Raw genomic sequence first — 22,158 nt, forward strand, 5'->3', positions numbered from 1 at the left:
GAGCCCCATTGTATCTGGTATGTGTGCCGCACCATCCATGGCAGGCCTGTTTCATAGGCTTGAATAGCTCCTGCTCTGGCCAAAACACCCCTCACCTATCCCTGCTTTGTCCCTGCAGCAAACCACTGAGCCTCAGCACAAAATTTGCTTGGAAAAAAAGTCCTATTTTGATGATTTTTGGAATGTCCTGTAAGCAAATTTAAAATATCATTTTTAGTTGTGCCTTAGAGAGAAGATTCATCCAAACCTCCCTACCCTCTCATGATGTATCTTTTTTGCTCATTTCTAAAAGTGAAAATATGGAGGAAGAATTCAGAGGTATTCATAGAATTGGATAAACCCTTACCTTAAAACGATGGTATGTCAGTGCTCAATTTGAGTTTTAGTATGTAAGCAGTAGCATTATACTATAGAAATATTTAGATATAGGCTGTTGTAGTAACAAGATACATAATAGGCATTTGTCATGATTCTTAAAGAAAATTAGATTCCCTACTATCTAAAGCCATATATGTGCCAGAAGAATTAGAAGGGGGCAGACTTTAACATAAAAACATAAAGAGACATAAGTAACTTTTAAATACTTGTATATTTGGATCATTTTTCATCTTGTGTCTTCCTGAGTTATGTCAGGTATAATGGAGTTCAAAGTAAAGATTCTGTACCCTGCTTTCCGACCTCCCCCTCCACCTTCTAGTTCTGTAGTTCCATCATGGCTTCCATTCTTTGTGTAAATATACTTTCTTCTCTTAATTTGTTATCCTCTTCACAGGATACCTTGCAGCATCCTTACCTTTATTCAGAGTTCACATAGAAAAGATTTCTTTTTTCAAAATTAACGAATCTGGTGACAGTGAACCTCTTTCCCCCTCTGGCAGATTGAGCTAGAGCTTAATAGTAACTGATTGCTATAAACACATTAATTTGCCAGCATTCCCACCAAGCTAAGTCATTTGTGATCTGCTAACCCCCATGTTTCCTAGAGACTAGTAATCCATGGGAAGCCCAATGTTGTCCTTAAACAATCCTTTTCACTTTGTTGCCAATAACTACAAGAAGAAATTCATCAGTTTCTGTCACAACCTAGTGTATACACACGTACTTAGAAATTGTGTAAGTAAAATAGGTAAATATTTCTCACAAAATTATCTTTGCTATGTTCAGTATATTTGAATAGTGTTTCTTCTAGTTAATTGAAAAAGGTTCCATTGCAAGCCAGTGAATTAATTTTACAACCGATTTAAGAGTGTTTTAACTCATACTTTGAGGAAAATTACCCAAGCACACACACCACTTCCTTTCCACATACACTTTGGGCTTTAGCTAGTTTTCTACTGCTGCTTCCAGATTTTCACTCTTCTATCCTTTGAAGGAGTATCACCTCTACTCTTCTTGATAACTATTACCTAGTTACCTCATTTCCTCACATTTAAATAGTTTCTCTGTTCAAACTAATGCTATCATTCTAACATCATTCTCAAAGTCTGGTGGCCAGTCATTTATATAGTCAAATTTTGAGCCTTTTAATCACTTGAAATTAAAGAGACTCTGAAATTTTCAACTTGCGTTTTCCATTCTCTGATGACAGTCTTTATCTTTATAATGCTCCTTTATTTATACTTCATGTACTTCCTTTTTTAGGTCAGTGAATCAGTCTTCCTTTCCTCAGCAATATTCTCCCAAGAGTTTCTATCCCTTATGGTTTCATTTCTCTTCCTTTTTCATTCTAGACCTGCAACCAGACCTTAATTCATTTACTAACCCAGCTGGGTTATTCCAGCTCTCCTTTTTATTTACATGTACATTGGGGCTTGAGAAAGCTGATAAAGATGGGCGCTCCTTAGTGGTGCCGTGAGTTAGACAACAGCACTGGGGAGTTATCCAAAGTTACCACAGCGCGAATTCCATCCCCCAGCCAGGGCGCTGACCCACATGGCATGGCAGACCTCCTGACCTGCCCACTGCTCCTCTCAACAGTGAATTTCAGTCAATCTGCCTGTTCTGTCCCCACTCTGCCTCTGGTGACTCTTCTCACCTATGCTACACACACCTCTGACATGTACCCCAGTTCTTGTGTGCATAGTAAATAAATCTAAAAAAAAAGAAAGCCAATAGAGGTAATTTCAAGTTGTTACAATTTAAGATTCAGATATCTCAGTTAAGCCTTCAGTTCTACGTGGCAGCCCTGTCATATGTGTCTGATCAGATTTATAAGCTTATTACCCATAACAGTTTTTTTAGATTTGTACTGCTTTCCTTAACTTTTAACCCATTTTGTGAGTACTTCATAGAAAAATTAGAAGTCATCTAATTTTTTATAGAAAAATTAGAAGTCATCTATAGGCTTATATAAACAGTTCTACTTTTGAGTCTGTTACTGTCACTTTCCCTCTAAATTCTGAGAACAAGTTTTCCTTTATTATATAAGGTAAATCTTTTTAAGTTTTTATTTAAAACTTGTATCTTTCCTTAGCCTTTACTTTTCAAGCAAACTTGAAATAATGTTCTTCGGAATCTATTTGGAAGGGAACCACATTCCCTTCCTATCATTGTTCAAGAGTAAGTATCTTTCTCCATCTTTCACCTTCCTCTATACCATCTCCAACATACACATTTATCTATTATAATTTTGTTAGATGTTTTAGAATAGAGTTCTTTGATAGGAATTTCACCTATCTTTAGTCTCAGTACTTGGTACTGTGATACTAAACACAGTATGAAGTAAATTAATAATGAATGAGTGAAGTTGCAATAATAAGATAGCTTAATAAAAAAAAAGCAAGATATATTGTACATATTTCAGTGTATTTTCATTAATGTTAATTATGTGGACATTATGAAATATTCAGGTGGGTTTTTTTCCAAATGAATTTTCAGGAGGTTAACATTTTTTTAAAATATCTATCTATTTGACAGAATCATTCCGTGCACCCACATTTTCATATGGACCTGATGGAAATGGTTTCTCTCTTGGATACAGTAAAAACTGGCGACAAGTTTTTGGCGATGAAAAGAAATATTGGCTACTTCCAATATACTCAAGGTAATTTTAAATGTAGGGCTCCGACTCTCCTGCACTGCTGGTGGGAATGCAAACTAGTACAACCACTATGGAAAACTGTTTGGAGGTTCCTCAAACTGCTAAACATGGAGCTTCCCTACGACCCAGCAATCCCACTCCTAGGTATCTACCCAAAAGACACAAAAACACTGATTGAAAAAGATACTTGTACCCCCATGTTTATTGCTGCTTTATTTACAATTGGAAAAACATGGAAGCAGCCCAAATGCCCAAAAGTAGATGACTGGATAAAAAAGATGTGGTACATATACACAATGGAATATTACTCAGCAGCCAAAAAAGAGAAACACATGTCTTTTGCAGCAACTTGGATGGAGCTGGAAAAGATCATGCTTAGTGAGATAAGCCAGAAAGAGAAAGAAAAATACCGGATGGTTTCACTCATAGCAGGAGTATAATGGACCAGGCGAGAAAATAACAAAAATAATGAACAACCATATACCAGAGACATTTTGTGGGGGTGGAGTGGGGAATGAGATCAAAAATGGGGGGGGGGGAAGTGCACGGGACTATGGTGGTGGCACACGGGTGATTTGGTGATGGGAAGCCCGTGGGGATTACAATCGAGATGGAAAAAAAAAAATGTGCAAAATGATGTAAAAATAAACTTTTGGAAAAAGAAAAAAAAAATGTAGGGCTCCGAAATTATGGGCTAATAGTCTCCCTGGTTAAATGTCTTAAGATTCAAAGAATACAATATATAATAGCATTATTAATAAACCTTGAGAATGAAAACAGAAAATCTTGATTCATAAATAGATTTTATTTTTCATGAATTTTATTAGGGTAATGGAGAGTATATACTTTCCATATATCTGAATGGAAAGTATGAAAAAAGATGACGTAGGGGAAAGAAGTCATGTTTTCCCCTTCGAGATGAAAATAAGTTGCTTGAAGTAAAGAACCATAAGAATTTATTTGCTTTATTTTCAAAGATTCCATCACAGATTCTTTGTTTTGGTATGGCAAACAGAGGACAGAATGAGGGTCACCCCAGGATCCTGAAACTTGCACACTCAAAATGGGTTCTCTTTAGTGCAAAAGAACTTTAATAGGATAGTGAGCACAGAAAGAAGGTTTTTCAATAAAACATTCAAAGTTACCATACCCTTGTGGTTAAATGTCCTGCCAAACAAAGCTGGCCCAAAGCAGGGCTGAGGCCCAAGATCTTGGCATATTTAAGGCACCTTCTGGCAAGGAACCTAGGCAAGGGGCAGAAGGAGCCAGGCCGGTCTGGGCTGAAAGCAGCAGAATCAGCAAAAATCAAGGGTAACAGCTTTTATTTCACCTTCCCCATGGTCTCACAAAGATCTTAGAAGAGTCTCTACATGTCTTGACAACACATATGTTCTTCTGTGTCCCCAAGCCCCTGGTGTAAGTCCCAAGTTGAGAAGCAAGTGTGACTTCTTCATGTCTGTGGTCTAATACCTCCTCCAAGTCTCCTCACTGCTAAGCTCCACCCCTCAGTAGGTAGGACAGGGAACATGGAACCTCCCTTTTTTATTAGAACTCCACTCTATAACAAAATCAGAAGACCCACACATAAAACAATTTCAACCTTAAGTCTGAGTGAGAATATATGTCCAGGTGATTCACAGTTTCTTTTTCTTCCAATTTCTCAGTGATCCTAGGTCATAAATTCCAAAGTCAGCATGCAAAAGGAAAAATGTACTTGAAATTCAAATAGTATGTTTCTAAGTGTTCTAGGTTTGTTTCTTAATTTACTATGGTGTTTGCTTTTTAATCAGAAAATTACTTATTTTGCCTTCACTTTTGAATATTTTTGCTTGCTATGTAGAATTCAAAATTTTGTTTCACTGTCATTTTTTTCCTGATAAGTTTCTAGTCATTCTTATCTTTTCACTTTATGAGCAATCTCTTTTTCCTTCTTTGTTTATTGCTAGCTTATGTAATTTGATTATGATAAGCCTTTTTACAATTTTCATGATGTTTCTTAGGCTTTGGATTGGTTGAGCTTGGATCTGTGACTGTGTAGCTTACATCAAATTTGGAAAATATTTCAACCATTATTTCTTTTATGATTCCCCTCCCCTGTTTACTATAGGGGAGTGATGTAGATATTAATCTACTCAAAGTTCTTCTGTGAGTATACTGATACTCATAGAAGCATAATGATGCAGTGTACTTTTTTGTTCAGTCCTTTTTTCTGTGTTTCATCTGGGTTGATTCTAATATTCTTAATATCTTCAGTTTGCTAGTCTCTTTGTACTTTTCCCTTCTTACATGTGACAAGGTTTTTCTACTCTGGCTGGAACGTGGTCTGTTTTCTCTAAACAGAATTCATTGTATTAAGGTTTTAAAGATGTTGTTCCATTAGCTTATGATTTAGACTGTGACAAGAAATCAACCGCAGTCTTATCTACACCACTACTTATAAACTACTATCCTTTTTTCCCCTCCCCTCTGGCAACTTTTAAGGTTGTATCTTTATCACTGCTTTTAAACAGTTTGATGATGAGATTCCTTATTATGATTTTATTTATTCTCTCTCAGTTTCATTAAGCTTCTTGAATATATGACTTCATAGTTTTAATTAAATTTGAAATTTTTCTATCAATTATAACTTTGTTGCTTTTTTTTGCTTATTCCCCCTTGCCCCATCCCTTCCCCCACCCCACATCCACACCCCCAGTAGCTTTGTGGTTCTCTTGGATATACATGTATGTTAAAATACTTGATAATAACTCACAAGTCACTGCTGTCCCATGCCTTCCTTGTTTTCCTCCCTCCCCCCATCTGTCTCTCTTTACTTTAGTTTGGGTAGTTTCTATTGTGAAAGCAATTTCACTTATCTCTTTTCTTTAATGTCTGATCTATTAAACTTAATCTATTAAATTTGTATTTCAGATATTGCATTTTTCAGTTCTAAAAGATAAATTGTTTTTTTAATTTTACATTTCACTTTTTAATTTTTAATTTTTGAATTTCATATTAAGACCTCTATTTTAAAGCCCTTGCTTTAAATTTTCACAGTCATTCCAATTTCATTCCTATTGACTTTTTTTTTTTCTTTTTAGTTGTGACTTTTTCCTGTTAGCAATTTTTTTTTATTGGATGGTGGACTTTTTAAAATGCGAGTATTTAGATATTACCGTTTCTCTTTGTTTGAAGAATGTTGTATTTTGTTTTAGCAGACAGGTTGCTTGTTTTAGCTTGGTCTTTTGAGGTTTGTTGTAAGCTATGTTAGCTTTAAAAAAAATGTAATATTTTCTTTAGGGAAAGTTTAGCTTTATAACAAAGATTGGAGCCTGCTGGGGTCTCCATCAGTGTTCAGCAAATTCATTTCACTCTGACTGGTAGAATCGAATGCCTCTTTGGTGCTCTATGAGCTCTGTAAATTGTTTAACTTGCACTCTCCTGTTGTGCTTATCCAAGATTCGTATGCGTAATCACTATCAAAAGACTCAAAACCCTGTGTAGGTTTCTGTAGCACTTTATCTGTATATCACTCCTTTTCTTCAGTGCCCTGTAATAGATCAGGCCACTTCAACTTCTCTAAACTCCTGTCTCTCATCTCAGTTCAGTGAGACCACCTGGCTCTGCTTGTTCTTGCCACTCTCAGACCCTGGCAGACTGTTGGTACTCACTTGCTTAGTTTCTCTTTTTTCAGTGACAAGTTTTATGCTGCCTGCTTTGAAATAGTTTTCTTAACACACTCCTCAATTTTCCTGGTTGTTCTACAAGTCAGATTTACCAGTTTATCCATCTTGCCTGGAAGTGAAAGACACTATCTATTGTACATAATTTTGATATTTTTAGAATATAGACGTAAAGTATAACTATGCTTTTTTTCAGAAAATCTCTTCTCTTCTTCCTTAACACTTAAAATAGTACACCCAATATCATAGCCATTCAGTAAGTAGTTTATTGAATATTGTTGGATGAATACATATGTGGGATTTACATATTGGATTTCTGTATGGTGTCTTAAATGATTGTGAATAGATCAGTTACTAACATTATTTGAATATCTGTTTTAGTCATACCTTAACTAGGATCATGATTTTTTTTTTAATTATCTGCAGTTCTACATTTTATTGCACAAAATTTACAGTCTTAAAAAAAATACTTAACCCTTTTAATCAGTATTTTTTTTAATAATAGTTTATTTTTACATCATTTTGTGCCTTTTTCCATCTCAGTTGTAATCCCCGTGGGCTTCCCATCACCAAATCACCAAAGTGCCATCACCATAGTCCAGTGCATTTCCCTCCCTCCACCATTTTTTATCCTTTCCCCACTTCACTCCTGTAAAATGTCTCTGGTATATATTTGTTCATTATTATTATTACTTTCTTGCCTGGTCCTTTATACTCCTGCTATGAGTGAAACCATTGGTATTTTTCCTTTTCTTTCTGGCTTATCTCACTAAGCATGATCTTTTCCAGCTCCATCCATGTTGCTGCAAAAGGCATGTGTTTATTTTTTTTTAGTTGCTGAGTAATATTCCATTGTGTATATGTACCACATCTTTTTAATTCAGTCATCTACTTTTGGGCATTTGGATTGTTTCCATGTCTTTCCAGTTGTAAATAAAGCAGCAGTAAACATGGGGGTGCTGGTATCTTTTTGAATCAGTGTTTTTGTGTCTTTTGGGTAGATACTTAGGCGTGGGATTGCTGGGTCATATGGAAGCTCCATTTTTAGGGATCATGATTTTAAGTCATGAAAGACATCATTTTTAAATATTAATATATACAAATTACTAAAGAAAGACACTTACTACCTCTAACTTAGAAATATTAGTAATCATCCTCTGAAATTACAAGTTATGATAATTTCCTTATGTCGTGTCTTTGAATAATGGGTGTTAAAGTTGCCCTCTCTGACTTAACTTGACATGATTTAAATTACTACTGGTATTTTTCATCATATAGCTTGGGTGATGGTTGCAGTTTTCCAACTCGTCTTGTGGGGATGGATCCAGAACAGGCTTCAGCTACAAACCAGAGTGAACATGCCAGAAGGTATGCTTTTTGTCATTAGATTTTTGGTATCACTATAAAGCAAACCATATTATATGTATATGTATGTGTCTTACATGTACATAGCTTATAGATAAATACAGTGGTAATTTAGTAAGCCAGCACAAATAGGAAAAGGAAATTTTATTTAAATTTTTTCACTTGAGGGAGGGTTTATGTGTTTTATACTAGAGTGCTTAAAATAACCTTTTTTTTTTTTTTAAGATTTATTATTAGTGCATACAGAACTGGGGTACAGGCCAGAGGCTCAGGGGCGGTGAGAGGCTTCACCAGAGACAGAGTGGGGAGCAGAACTGGCAGTTTGACGAAGTACACTACTGAGGGGAGCAGCGGGCGGGTCAGGAGAGGTCTGCCGCTCCATGTGGTCCCTTCCGGGGCAGGCGGGAATCAAACTCATGCGGAAGTGGCTCAAGCTTCTCAGTGCTGTGCTTTAACCCGCTGCACCACCAGGGAGGGCCCAAGAACTATATTTTTTATCACCTAAGCCAGAACACTTGAGAGTACGGAAGAGAAAGCTTACCACTAATAGGTAATCACATTTAACTGAAAATGTCTGGACAAACTAGGAAGGATCCCTACCCTAAATATGCTGTGTCTTCCTACAAACTAAACATCCTCTTAATATTAGTGATTATTTTGACTTTTATCAGTTATATTTTTCAACTAAGTTAGTCATAACTAACCATTTTGTTTTGATAAACAGATTTTAACTATACTGTGAAAATATTAGTGAAGTTTCAAATATATTAATATAAATTTTTTTTCTCATTTGTCACAGAGGACATTTTCTCAGTATTTGCAGGCATGACAAGCCAAATTGATTCATAAATTCCAAGGAATAATTTATGTTAAATGAAATTTTATAGAAGATAGAGACGTTTTTGTTAAAGTGGAACAGTTGAAACTTACTAAGAAATAAGTTGTAGCAGGAGGCAGATTATAAATTCCAACTTAGCATTTTAGCATCTGAAGAATCTATATGACATTCTAGCACTAACATTTTTGTGGGTCTGAACAAGCCACTTAAACCACCTGAATACCAGCTTCCAGCTCCATAAAATGAGAACTCTCACACCTACCTCTCGGGGTTATTGTGCGGGTTGAGATAATGTGTGCTAAGTGCCTGGCACAGTGGTAACTGGCCCATAGGTACACAAGTATTAGTTCCCTTTTCTTCCTTTCTTTCCTCTATTCCCTCCTTCCCTGGATCTCTCAGCTAGAAAAAATAAGTCTACGCTAAATCACTAAATCATTTTTTCCCCTTAGATCTAAACTGCAGAGGTAGAAAGCAGAAAACTTGGGAAATGACAGGTAATTTTTCTGTCCTGGCCACAGACATAGATCCTCACCTGTCTTTGTGCTAAATATGGCTCTCAATTAACATGTTAAAAGCATTTCAGATTGGCCTCTGAAGCATTTTTCTTTTGCCTAATTGTTTTCACTGACAGTGTTATACAGATTCTTGGGTTTAGAGAGCTTTCAAATTTTTAATGGGGAGGGTATGGCGGGGCATATTTTTCTTTTGAAGATAGTGATTTTTTTTTCATAGTGCTGAGATCTCATGAGTTGCCCTCACATATTTAGGAAAAGGAATACTAATTTGCTGCTTATTAATTAAATATTCTTAATTAAGCATTAAGCTGTATACTAAATTATTTGTTCCTTTTTTCAGTATTGGCCCAAATCAACCCTTTCCTATCAAACCACTTAGTGAATCAAAAAACCGACTATTGGACAATGAATCTCAATGGATAGAGAATGGATCTGAAGAAGGCATTGTCAGATCAGGTAATTCTTAGCATATGAAACATTGATTCATCCTGTTAAAATTATGATCACCACATTTAATAAATGTGAAAAAAATTAAAATAGTGTGATACATATATATCGATATATATAGATATAGATGAGGTGTTAAATACCTTTTTAAAAATACCTTGTACCTTTTGCTGCTTCAGTTTAGAAAGAGGGCTCTGTGGATATATTCTCAACCTTTCTTGTTGACTCTTATCATTCAGTGAATTATGGATGCATTATAGAACAGGTGATAAGATAGAAATGGTTTTTAAACCATACCTAGGGTGGCCCTTCCTAGCATTCTAACCTGAAATACATCTGTGGTCATTCTTCATAATATTACTGATAACTGTCTTTATCTTCTTGCACTATAAACAGAAAGTTTAGATATCCAGATTAATCTGTACTAATCCTAGGAAATATCCTGAACGTTAGAAACTACCTGTCAGAATTTCTGGCTTTTTTCTTCTAGCAGCTTTAAAATTATTCTTTTAGCAGTTTTAAAACTATTTTTTCATATGAGTTGCTTTTATTGCTGTCATTGATTTTACTTCACCAGAAAAGTAATACTTCCCTTTTCTTTATCATGTCATATATAATTGTGTGCTTACAGGGACAAATAACCATGTTACAGTGGCAATAGAAAATTGAGTACCCACTTGTTCATAAGTAACCATTTGAATAAGACCAAGGTAAGACAGTGTGAAGGTAATTTCCTTGAACAAATGCAGTTTATTTGCATATTTCTTAATCTCCAAACAATTCTATTTGTTTTCTTACTTTTTTCAATTATATCAGCAAAATTAGATAGTCCTTGAGAAACTGGAAAATAACAAGTGCCTAAGTCCCATATTTCTTAACATTCCAGACACAATTTTAGTAAATATTTATATGTATATTAATGAAGAACTCGGTAAGTTGTTTAGGATTAGTATGTGAACAACTGACCTTTTTAGTAAAGTGTACTGTATTAATTAAAACTGCCCACTATTTAAAAAAAACATGATCAAGAGTGTTAAAGCCTGAAATAAAGAAGTTACTGAATTTAGCCAAGTACATTGATAAACTACTTTATCTGTGTGCTCAGACACAAAAGTCAGAAGTTGTTTATTTAAATAGCAATAGAGAACATACCAGTCAGATAAATATAAACAATAGTATAGTGAAGGTACTCTTTTGCTGAAGTTGAACTAGACAGATATCAACTTCTCATATGCTTCAAAAACACAGATCCGCTATCTAAATGTAATCTTAAGTTCAGTAACACCTTATACAACTATTAGATTTTTTGATAGCCTGCTTATAGTACATATGGGTTACTTATTGCTAATTAACACACTAACACAAATTTAACAGCTTAAAAAATACACATTTATTAGCTCAGTCTCTCTGTATCTGGAGTTCATTTTTTCCAAAGGGCTCTTATTTGAGTGTCAGCTTAAAACCTAGGGACCATCTGCTGCCTTGCCCAGTGTTTATCCTTAGCATTCTGATCTATGTAGTTGACATCCAGAATTACTGCCAGAACCTAGAACAAGGCAGAATCAAATCAGAGGCATCTTGGGTGGGGCTCAGCCCTCAGAGCAAATGGGCTGGGTCTGAAGAGAAACTGCATGTGGTAATCATGTACACAATTAGTGCTGCTGAAAACTGGTGTAGCAGCCAGTCTTCAGTTAGCGGTCCTTGGTCATGGGTCTACATTTCTTCTTAGCATGAGCAGAATGATAGCTTATGCTCTGATTATTGAGAAACTAAGTTCCTGTGACTCTTGGCTGTGGGTACTTGCCCACAGTGGATATAGGGCTTAGAAAGGTATGGGCAAGATGTCTATGCACATTATGTCAAAGATAACAGTAAGTGAGAACTGTTGGAATCTGCTTTTCTTGAGATAGTGTTCTCTGAGTTGCTTCAGGGGAGGAAAGTCAATAATACCCTGTATTTAGTACTTATAAATCTTTATTGTTATAATTTTAGTTGCATGATTTATTTTCTGTCTTGTATTAACAGCTCTATATCTTAACCCACAGGACTAATTAATAATTCTTATTTTCAGAAATAGAAAGTCAAGTTTTAACCAATAATTCAATTTTTTCTGTTTTTATAGGTATATGAAAGCATTACAGACTGGTATTTTCAGTTTTATTTGCAAGAAAATAATCAATGGAATTAAAGTGAAGTATAACAGAAGATAAATATAGATATATATGTAGATATAGAGAGAGAGGTATTTTTTTTTTTAAATGAAAGCCTTTGTAGAGATTGCTGGATCCACAGAGTACTACTCCAGAGCAGGGAGATGCCTTAATCTTAATGCCCATTCACGCAACATTGACTTAGAGCTACAAAATGACTTCATTTTACTTTGTAAACAACACAATATAAAATGCTATAGTATGAGCTATCAAATCATATGTTAACATGGCACACTTTTTTTTGATACCTGAGTTACTTTATTAGAGTTGTTTCTTAGTACCCATATAAATTTTCTCTAGAAACGCAAGGTAGAAATTTGTTTTCTAGAGCAGTATGGTAGCTGAAAGTGATTAATAATATCCAAGCGACTGTTGTTAGTACTATGTAAAAAAAAAGAAAAAGAAAATAATTGCTTTTTTAAAAATTGGATGTTTATTCATTTATAATTACCTTTTTATACTTTATAACATTTTTAATAAAGATTTTTTATTGGCTATAAAATAACACTCAGAAGGATTCAGATATATTTAAATATAACATTTTAAAACAAGGAGCCATTTGTATAATTCATTGAAGGCTTAGTTATAAGCATTAATAACAACCATGCAGTGTAGTATTGTGCCAATCTTAGCTAGTATAAAAAATATTTTTGGTTCTCTGCTTTATTCAATTACTTTTTTATTCAACTTGTATGGGTATTTATATGAGCAGAGAAACACAGAAGCTACATGTGCTCTTAGACTCAGTAGGAGTAGGTGGAAGTGTCTAGGAAAGTAAAAAAAACCAGAAAGGCAGACTAAACAAAAATATTTTCAGTCCTAAGGTATTTAGAATACAACTTACTTATTATGTTATCTTTCATATTTAGGTAATGTTTAAAAATCACCTTGAAACTTTTTACGGTAACTTTTTATCTTACACTAAAAGGAAATTTGAAGTAGAGTATGACTACTTAGCATAACACTGCTCCTAGGAAAGAAATTCGGGGTAGTCACTTAAAATTTCCCATTGCTGAGAAATGGGTTGTAATCTTAATGTTGAGTTTAAAATCTAATTTGTAACAGCAGCCCCTTTCTAACTTAAACACATACCTCCTTTTACTTTTTGAAACCCAGTCTGGGTGAGGGGAATTGTTGTATTAACTATAAAGAAAAATACTGTACACTATGCAGGAGAAATATAGAAATATTACTCCTTGTTTATACTCTTTAGTCAAATTTATACACAAATCAAAATGATTGATTCCTTCCATTAGTTGATAGAGATTAATCTTAACTATTAAGCACCTACATGTATCAACAGTTATAGTTTCCCGGTCTGTAAATGGGATTAGGAAGAAGGGGTTGTTAAGAATGAGTTGGACAGAATGACTGCTGACATTCTTCAATTCCAAATTTTGAAAAATAATCTTTTTCATTCATCCAAACAAATATTTTTGGAATGCATTCTATGCACCAAACCATTATCCTAAAGATAGCTCTATAATTTTCTACTGTAATATAAACTTTATAGTCAGCTATTCCAAGTTTATAATTTATAGGATTTGGCTAATATTAAATTTCCACTGGATAACATTAAATTTTAAAAGGAAGTAATATTTTCCCCCTTTGAACCAAAGGAATAAGTTAATATAGTTTGAAATACTATATTGTAGTATTGAAAATATAGCTTGGAATGCTACATTATGCATTAATCTACCTTTATGTCAGCTATATCTTGATTCTAAAAAATTTTTCAGTAATAGAATTACATTTCCAACCAAATGTAACACTTCAGTTTGGCAGTCTGCATATTATAAAGAAACAGTAATTGTCTGAACTTACTTGACCACTTTCAGAAATGCTTTCTATCCTTTTTGTGAATACTTGTACATTTAGATTGAAGATTTGCATGTACCTCATTAACAGCTGAAGGAAACATAATCTCCCCCTTAACCTGTTCAAGCACTTTTGTGGTAATCTTTCTCAGATATTTTAATTTTTATTATTTAACATTATCTTGATTAACATAGTAAATATGTTTTTTCAGAAACATTCAGTTTATAGACTTTTACTTAAGACACATCAGTGGACCTCCACAGGACCACAAGGGCCTTTGTAGGAACTGGAAAAAGCTTCCTCCTCTGAGTGGGTAGCGCCTACTTAGGTTTCATTTATGGCCATCATTTTGCCGCTTTCTAAATATTGGGCTGATTTTATTTATTCATATTAGTGACCATTCATCACTATACAAAGGCCTATACGTGGTAGGGGAATCAGAAAAAGGCTGCCTCTTTGGAATTTCAAGGATATTAGTGATGTCAACAATTTGGGGGGGAAAAAGGTAAAAATGAAGCTCTGTCAAGATTTATTGGTAGTACTATCGTTCATTCTTCAAAATTTGTATGGTGATATGCATGGAAAATGTAGTTGAATTTCAGGTCTTGCCTTTGCTGTTAAAAACAAATTAGACAGGAAATTTGTTTTAAGTAGGTACAAATTTGCTTGAACATTCAGAATCTATGACCAGTGTCATTATGCCAAACCAAAGAGCAGCTGTAGTATGTAGTTAGTAAACATGAACACGTTTACAAGATTTAGTTTCACCATTTCTGTGGATGATTTTTTTTTTAAATATTTTTACATATTTTGTGGTTAGAGTCAAATGTTTCATAACTTGTAAGGTTAAATCAAATATGCAATGTTTACTTGAATTTTTTTTTTAGGAAGCAGAGTTTTGACTATGTTTACATGATTGTTTAAATTAAACATTCTCAAACATGTGAAATTTCCATTTAGTAATCTTCAAAGCAAATGTATTTTTAGGCTCAGTGTTAGGATCTGCATATTTGGGGCACTGAGTAAGCAGTGACCACAAATACTTTTTACTTATATTTTGTCCTTGGACTAGCACTATTATCATTGGAAGGTATTAGAAACTAATCTATTACTAAGAAATCACTCATATTTTTGCACTTCAGCCAAAATAAGACCATATCTAATAGGGACATGACCCATGTGTTTCATATGACCATATTTTCCAGTTTGAATTCAAAATGCAATATAGATTCAGAAAGGTTCATATTTTTCTAATCACTTTATATTTTTTGTTGGGTTGCATAAAAAAGCAAAAGGAGTTGTATTTGTATTAAAAGATTAAGAAAGCTATTAAGTGTATTATATTTGTACATGCTGCAGATGAGGCTATGCCTGTTTAAACAAAAAGATTGATGCTATTTTAAAGTGATCTTTAATATGTTTTTATATAAACAAATTTGAAATACAGTTTTCTTTGATTGTCTTTACTTATCAAGCTCTATAATCTTGTATTTGTTTCTCATAAGTATAATCTTGGACCATGACTTACTGTTAATTCTGCATTGTCTTTTTGGTGGCTTAACCTACATTAACATGAAGGCTGAATATTTTTAAACTTTAATCATAATGATTTACTTTATTAATAAATAAAAATAAAGTTCTATATTTGCACCAGTTTTTGTTGTTGTTGTTAAAAAGTGGTACTTGCCAAGTGACAGAATATTATTTTCATCACCTTGAAAATCTGATAGTAAAGTTAGAGAAAGACATCTGGCTAATAGTTTATGGTAAGTAACCACATCTAAAATAAGTATTATTGTTACAGGGCAACCCCAGTATGAAATGGGTTGGCCTGAGTCTATGGGTCCTCACCCCTGTGCTTAAAAAGGACTTATAATGAGATTCAACTGCAGGTGCACAGAAAAAAGGTTAATAAAGGGTTTATTTACAAAAAGGGGGAACAAAGAGAAGAACAACTCAGAGAGTTGTCCTACCAGTTTTGCTGAGCTGGTGTTATAGAACAGGGATGGAGTACACCAGAAACCTCAAACCTGCCTGCTCTAAATAGGTTCTGCCATCCACCACATCAAGACAAAACATACAAGACCTTTAATGGAAAAGAACTTTAAAACAATTAATTTGCAATACAGAAAATACAAAGAATATCATTTCCAAATCAAGCACCCGAAGTTACCCAAACCCTCATGGATAAATATCCAGCCAAACAGGCCCAATCAAGGCCCAAAAGCCTGCCACAAGTCTAAAAGCACCTTCTGCTGAGGACCCATAGAGAAGGGTCAGAAACAACCAGACAGATCTGGGAGAAAAAGTAAAGTCAAGATAAAATCTGCCATTGTTAATTTCCCTACAGATCTTTAACCCACATCTCTTTCACCCAGTCCAGGACCAAGAAGCAAGCGCAGTTTCTCACATGTCTCCTCTGCTCTATGTGCCTCCCTCAGGTCTCTTCCTTGCTCCCCATCCTCCTTCCTTCCTTCCTTCTCCACTATCCTCTCTGGCTTCTCTCCTCCCTGCTCAACTCTATCCACTTTTGGGTGGGACAGGGAACCTGGAACCACCCCTTTTCCTTGGACCTACCCTGATACACTGCAACCCCAGTAGCGCCTGAAAACCAACCACCCCTAAGGCCCACATGTCTCTGGTTATATACTAATCCTGTCAGCTTAATTCCACCCTTAGTTCCCAGCAATCCTCCCTTCCGTGGTTATGACATGGGATTTGCTGTTCTTAATGCTTTGGATCTCTTGGGTAGGGGTAGGGTCCAAGAAACCTGAGTTTATGGAGTTGGTTCAGGACATCCTCTCTCCCCAACATTATCAGTATAACAAAATTATAATTTACCTAGCTGACAGTAATAGATTGATTTATTTCAAAAGGTTTAACTTTCACTGAACGTAACTTTCAATTCAGAAGTCACTTCAGAATTGTTAATATCTTCAAATCATTGTAAATATCATTAACTTGTGGTTGGCAAGTTGCGAATAACAAATTTTACCTTACATAGAACTATTTAATGGCATTTATGTTCTAGTTCCCTTCCAAAGGGACTTTTTTTTAATAGTTGAGCCTGCTGAATAAAATAGAGCTATGCCACCCAGTTTCCAGACCAGTAAAATTTCAGTATATTTTCCCAAACCAATAGAGGTAAGACATGAAGCAACCTTTATTTTGCTAATCCAGAACACTAGGGTTTATAAGGGAAGATAAATTACCAAATGGCTAGAAGGCCATTTTGACACTCAGATGGTGTCAATGGTGTCATATTGGCCTTTTCTCATTTCTCAAAATAAGCTTTGTTTCACTCTTCTAGAAAAGTTGTATAATATTGGCCTCTTTTAACCTACCTCATTCTTTCATGTGCCCCAGGTACTAGAGGGATGTAAACTTAGATCTTTAGTTTCTTTTCTGTAAAGAGTTCTTTATGGGTATTTTTAACAACCACGTGAAATTAATTTCACTTGTCTTCAATCCCTCCATATCAAAACCTTCCAGTGATAAAGGATTTAAGTACTGCATTCACTGCTTAGCTCATTGAATGCTGTTCTTCAATCAAGAATGTCTTCTCCCTGTCCATTCTCCATGTAAGGCGATTCTTCTCATCCAGGATTTCCAACTCCAGTAGCATTCTCTCATCTCACTTCCCCATGGCCTGCAAATGAAGTTAACCTCTCTGTGCTTTCTGGAATACTGTATGTCTTTTGTGATTTCATTTAGCCTAATACTAGATAACTCAATAGATTGATAACTCTGTGTGTTCCTTACCTACCTATAAAATGAGGCCTGAAGTTCCAGAGAACTGCAGTAATGAATTCATATACTTTAGATTTGGTTCTCTGTTTTCAAAGGAAAATGAGCATCATAGTCTATAAAATTCTCCCAAAGTTGGAAGATACTGGTCAAACACTCATTTTAGTGGAAATAGAAATTTATAGTGGAGTATCTTTGACAACAATTTGGCAATACAAAGCTTTCTTAAGGAGTTCTATATTTAGGAATTTTGTAGATTTACTTGTGCACTATGCGGTATGTATGTCAATATAGATTTTTTAAAAGACTTATTTATGCTTACAAGAACTGGGGTGTAGGCAGAGGTGCAAGGGTAAGAGGATTCACCAGAGACAGTGGGGAGCAGAAATGGCAGACTGAAGTGCACTGCTGAGGGGAGCATATGGCGAGACAGGAATGGTCTGCTGTGCCATGTGAATTAGCTCCCTGGCCCAGGATCAAACTCATTCTGCAGTGGCTGTCCGTAGCTTGATAGTGTTGTGTCTTTAACCCCTGTGCACCAGGGCGGGCCCTATTTGTCAATAGAGATTTTTATGTGTATGTTCATTGCTGCATTGTTTGAATTAACAAAACTAGAAAAAACGTTAAGTTTCCCACCTACTGGTTAATAGGCAAAAGAATACATTAACGACCACACACTAATTTAATGGGGTTGCCTCCAGACAGGAAAAATGAGGGGTTCAGTGGTCACTTAGACATATAGATCATGGACCCATGTGCTAGCCATTTGAGGAACGTTTAATTCCATCTTTTACACCTTACATGAAAATAAATTCCAGGGCCTCCCTGGTGGCCTGTGGGTTAGGTCTGAGCCTGCCACTGCTGTCGCTTGAGTTTGATCCCTGGCCAGGGAGTTGCTCCACATGGCGTAGCAGAGCTCTCCCATCTCCCTCCCTGCTTCCCTCAGCAGTGTTTTTCAGTAGATCCACCTGTTCTGCTCCCCACTCTGGTGAATCCTCTCAGCCTCCACACCTATAGCCTACACCCCAGTTCTGCACAAAAATAAAATCTTTAAAAATAATTCCAGATGACCCATGGACTTAGATATTAAAAAAATGAAAACAGGCCCTCATGCAGGGGACTACCCTGGTTCACCTGCCATGTCAACCCAGTCCCACTGCCTTGTCTTCCAGGGCCAGGGTGAGCAACCTGTGCCAAGTGGTGCAGCTCAAGCTAGAGGCTGGCATGAAGACCATCTGTGACAGTGAGGTGACTGCAGAGCTTCCACTGTGCTATATGCAAACATCTTCAGAAAGCAATTCATTCAGCAAACCCAGAAAAATGATTGCTGAGGAATGCTGTCAAGCACAAAATAATAAACAGGTGCCTGCAAGTATCAAGTTTTTCTGACCAGACACTTATATTTCAAACCTTTCCTGTGACCTGGTCCAAAATGCCAACAAATTGATGAGTTTGTCTTTTCAAAGTGGATGAAGCAGTAGAATTCAAGGCCCAATACCTTGATTTTCTAATTAAGAGTATCATTTTATTTTAACATTAAACATAGGAATTGTTTCTTTGAAAATGTTGGAAAGATTAGTGTAACAAATTACCCCATCCTGTATATGAAGTAGATTTTTAAGTGCCTCAATTTTACAGTTGTGGTGTACTTTTAAAAACAATACATTATGGGGCCTCCCTGATGACACAAGGGGCTAGTCTCAGCACTATGAAGCTATACGTAGCCACTGCAGTACAAGTTCAGTCCTCCCCAGGGAGGTGACCCACTTGACAACAGACCTCTCCTGCCTCACCCACTGCTCCCCTCAGCATTGTATTTTAATATTTCTGGCTGTCCTGCTCCTCACCCTATCTCTGGCAAATCATCTTACCCACTCCCCACACCTCTGACCTATACCACAGTTCTTGTATGCATAAAATAAACCTTTTAAAAAACTATTATTTCACATCTTTAAAAAATGTTTTAAAATGTCATATAGAGCATTGCCAATGGTTAACAAAGTAATGTTTAAAAAAAAAAACCACTTGCCTAAATATATTTTAATGTTGAAAGTTTTACTTTGATAATATGCTTTTGATTTAATTTGGTAAACTTATATTTGCTTTGCAATAATCTTTGAGAAGCTTGGAAATAAAATGCCCATATAATTCACCATTTTGTATACCAGCAAGAAGAAAATGAAAATGGGCATTTCAAGAAAACCTGGGTACAGTAGATTCATAAGCAGACATAATGCTATTAAGAAAAACAAATTTGAATACATGGAAATTTAAGAACCCACATGAATAAATGAGGGTTCACCAATCACAGTATGAAAAAGATGCTTAACCTCAAAGAAAGTCGTGAAAAATAGCAGGAACTTTATTTTTGTCTATGATGATAGTGTTGCTGAGAATTTCAATGGCACTTTTGGCAAATATGAGAAATGGCTTAATTTTTTTATTAGAGATTTATTTATGTATACAGAACTGGGGTACAGGCCAGAGGTGCAGGGGCAGTGAGAGGATTCACCAGAGACAGTGAGGAGCAGAACAGGCAGATCGATGAAGTACACTGTTGATGGGAGCAGCTGGCAGGTCAGGAGAGGTCTGCGGTGGCGCCATGTGGTCACCTCTGGAGCAGGGATGGAGCTCTGCTGAAGTGGCTTTTGCTTCTTAGTGCTGTGCTTTAAACCCACTGCGCCACCAGAGAGGGCCCTTAACTTTAAAAAAAAAAAAATTGGTCCTGTGTCATTTCACTATATCTAACCTCTGGACTGGCAGCCCCCCTCAGAGAAATGCAAATAAAGTTAGTCTTAAGAAGGCAGTAGGTAAGGACAACCAATGTCAGTCAGTTAGGAAATTTAAGTTAACTGTATTCCAGACAACATGAAGTCACTTAAAGAAGGGTTTGATACTGGCATAGATATGTACAATATATATATGTGTGTGTGTGTGTGTGTGTGTATACACATAAATATATAATAAAAATTGAAGTATCATTGTGGGTAAGGTCTTGAAAACGTGAGAAAATCACATCGCAGAAACCTACATATATAATGTCCCATGGAGGATTAGAACTACATGTTGTATAGCCGTGTATGCCAACTTAACCTACTCATTGAGCTGCTCCAGAGATTGGGTGAGAGCTGAAAAATTCTGAGCTCAGAGCCACAACTAGTCCTGCCATCCCCTGAATGCTTGACCCCTAGAGTCATATGGAAACCCTCCGTGCTGAAACATCAAAATCACCCAGTTCCTACTCTCCAGAGCATCATGTGCTCAGGTGGCAGGTGAAAGCCAGAAACATCAGTAGCCTCTGGACATTCTTGGTACAGAGGCAAGAATTGTAAGCTTGTGATGTGCCTCCGTGGACCATCCAGAAGTGACAGTCATCCATATGGAAGGTTACCCGCAATAAACCTTTGCATATTAATATGGACAAGCTGCTACACGCTTTGACCTCAGCTTTTTAAAATAAATCCCCAACCCTTGTTTATGACACATAGCTGCCTACATGCAGGCTGGTCAGCATGCTAAACGTACAATTTTTTTAAATGTTAGCATTTTGCTAACATTCACTACAGAGAGAAGGGGCAGAAGGCAGAGAAGCAGGATAGGGGGCGGGGGGCGGGATAGTCCTCACCAAAATATATCAGAAACATTTTTTCATAGTGGATACAGTGACTACACATAGGCCCTCACTTAAAATACTTCGTTTTTTTGAATATTTGACATGTTCACTTTTTAAAATATAGATGTAGTACAGTAGGGCTAATAAAATATTTCTTAGATTTTGTTTCTAATAGAATATGTTAAACCACTCAAATTTATTATTTTCAGTAAGTAAAGAAGGGAATAATGCATACTTTAATATTGCTGCCTATGTGGTATATATAAGAAATGTTTATGTGCTAATTTTGTATGTCAGAAGCTTAGAAATAACAGAGAAAGCCAGTGCATCACTGAAATAGTTTAATAAAAGTTTATTGTGCACACACTAGAAAGAACTGCAAACCAAAATACTCAAACCAAAATGTGGAATGAGGCTGAGAAGTAGATTGTCGCAAAGATTGTCTTACGTGATAAGGACTTAGTGGTTACCCATAAATAAGAAATGGCCCGGTCAAGTTTGTCTTACTGAACAAGCTAAATCAAGCTTTGTGTGTATAAATAAACTTTTTTCTGCTCAGGATTCTCCGTGCTGGTTTTTGTTTTGTTTTGTTTTGTTTTCAATACAACGAATGTAAATTATTTTTATACACTTTTTTTTATTAAATTCATAAGAAAGACAAGAGAAGTTTAAATCTACCTTTGTATCGCATCATGCCTGACTTTGATCCATTAGATAGGTTGAAAGACAAATAGGAAGGAAAGAGTTTGTCAAAATATATTTCAGAGACACCTTCAGCTTATAACCGTCGTTCCTAGCTGCTGCATCTTACTCCAAACAACTGTAGAGTTAACATTTGATGTTCATATTTTAAAATCTTTTTAAACATCTAGATTCTAGATGATTTGAAGTGAAAAAATGTGT

At 35.7% G+C, this 22,158-nt stretch overlaps 1 protein-coding gene across 7 annotated transcripts in view; it reads left to right on the forward strand.

Moving 5' to 3' along the window:
• Positions 1-22,158, forward strand: part of ZDHHC20 (zinc finger, DHHC-type containing 20) — a 94,308-nt gene that overhangs the window by 62,884 nt on the left and 9,266 nt on the right. For 2 of the 7 annotated variants that reach the window (XM_012723261.1, XM_004680263.2), the window contains 5 exons: positions 2,917-3,043; positions 7,981-8,070; positions 9,761-9,876; positions 10,499-10,577; positions 11,990-13,440. In XM_012723261.1, coding sequence (XP_012578715.1) covers positions 2,917-3,043; positions 7,981-8,070; positions 9,761-9,876; positions 10,499-10,536 — 371 coding nt within the window. In that variant the 3' untranslated portion in view covers positions 10,537-10,577; positions 11,990-13,440. Of the gene's footprint in view, positions 1-2,916; positions 3,044-7,980; positions 8,071-9,354; positions 9,400-9,760; positions 9,877-10,498; positions 10,578-11,989; positions 13,441-22,158 lie in introns of those variants that run through there. The other 5 variants (XM_012723263.1, XM_004680264.2, XM_012723264.1 and 2 more) reach the window with 3 other exon arrangements.

This window comes from Condylura cristata, unplaced genomic scaffold (genome assembly GCF_000260355.1).
Source record: "Condylura cristata isolate star-nosed mole 26May11 unplaced genomic scaffold, ConCri1.0 scaffold00010, whole genome shotgun sequence".
In the NCBI taxonomy this organism is placed as follows: domain Eukaryota; kingdom Metazoa; phylum Chordata; class Mammalia; order Eulipotyphla; family Talpidae; genus Condylura; species Condylura cristata.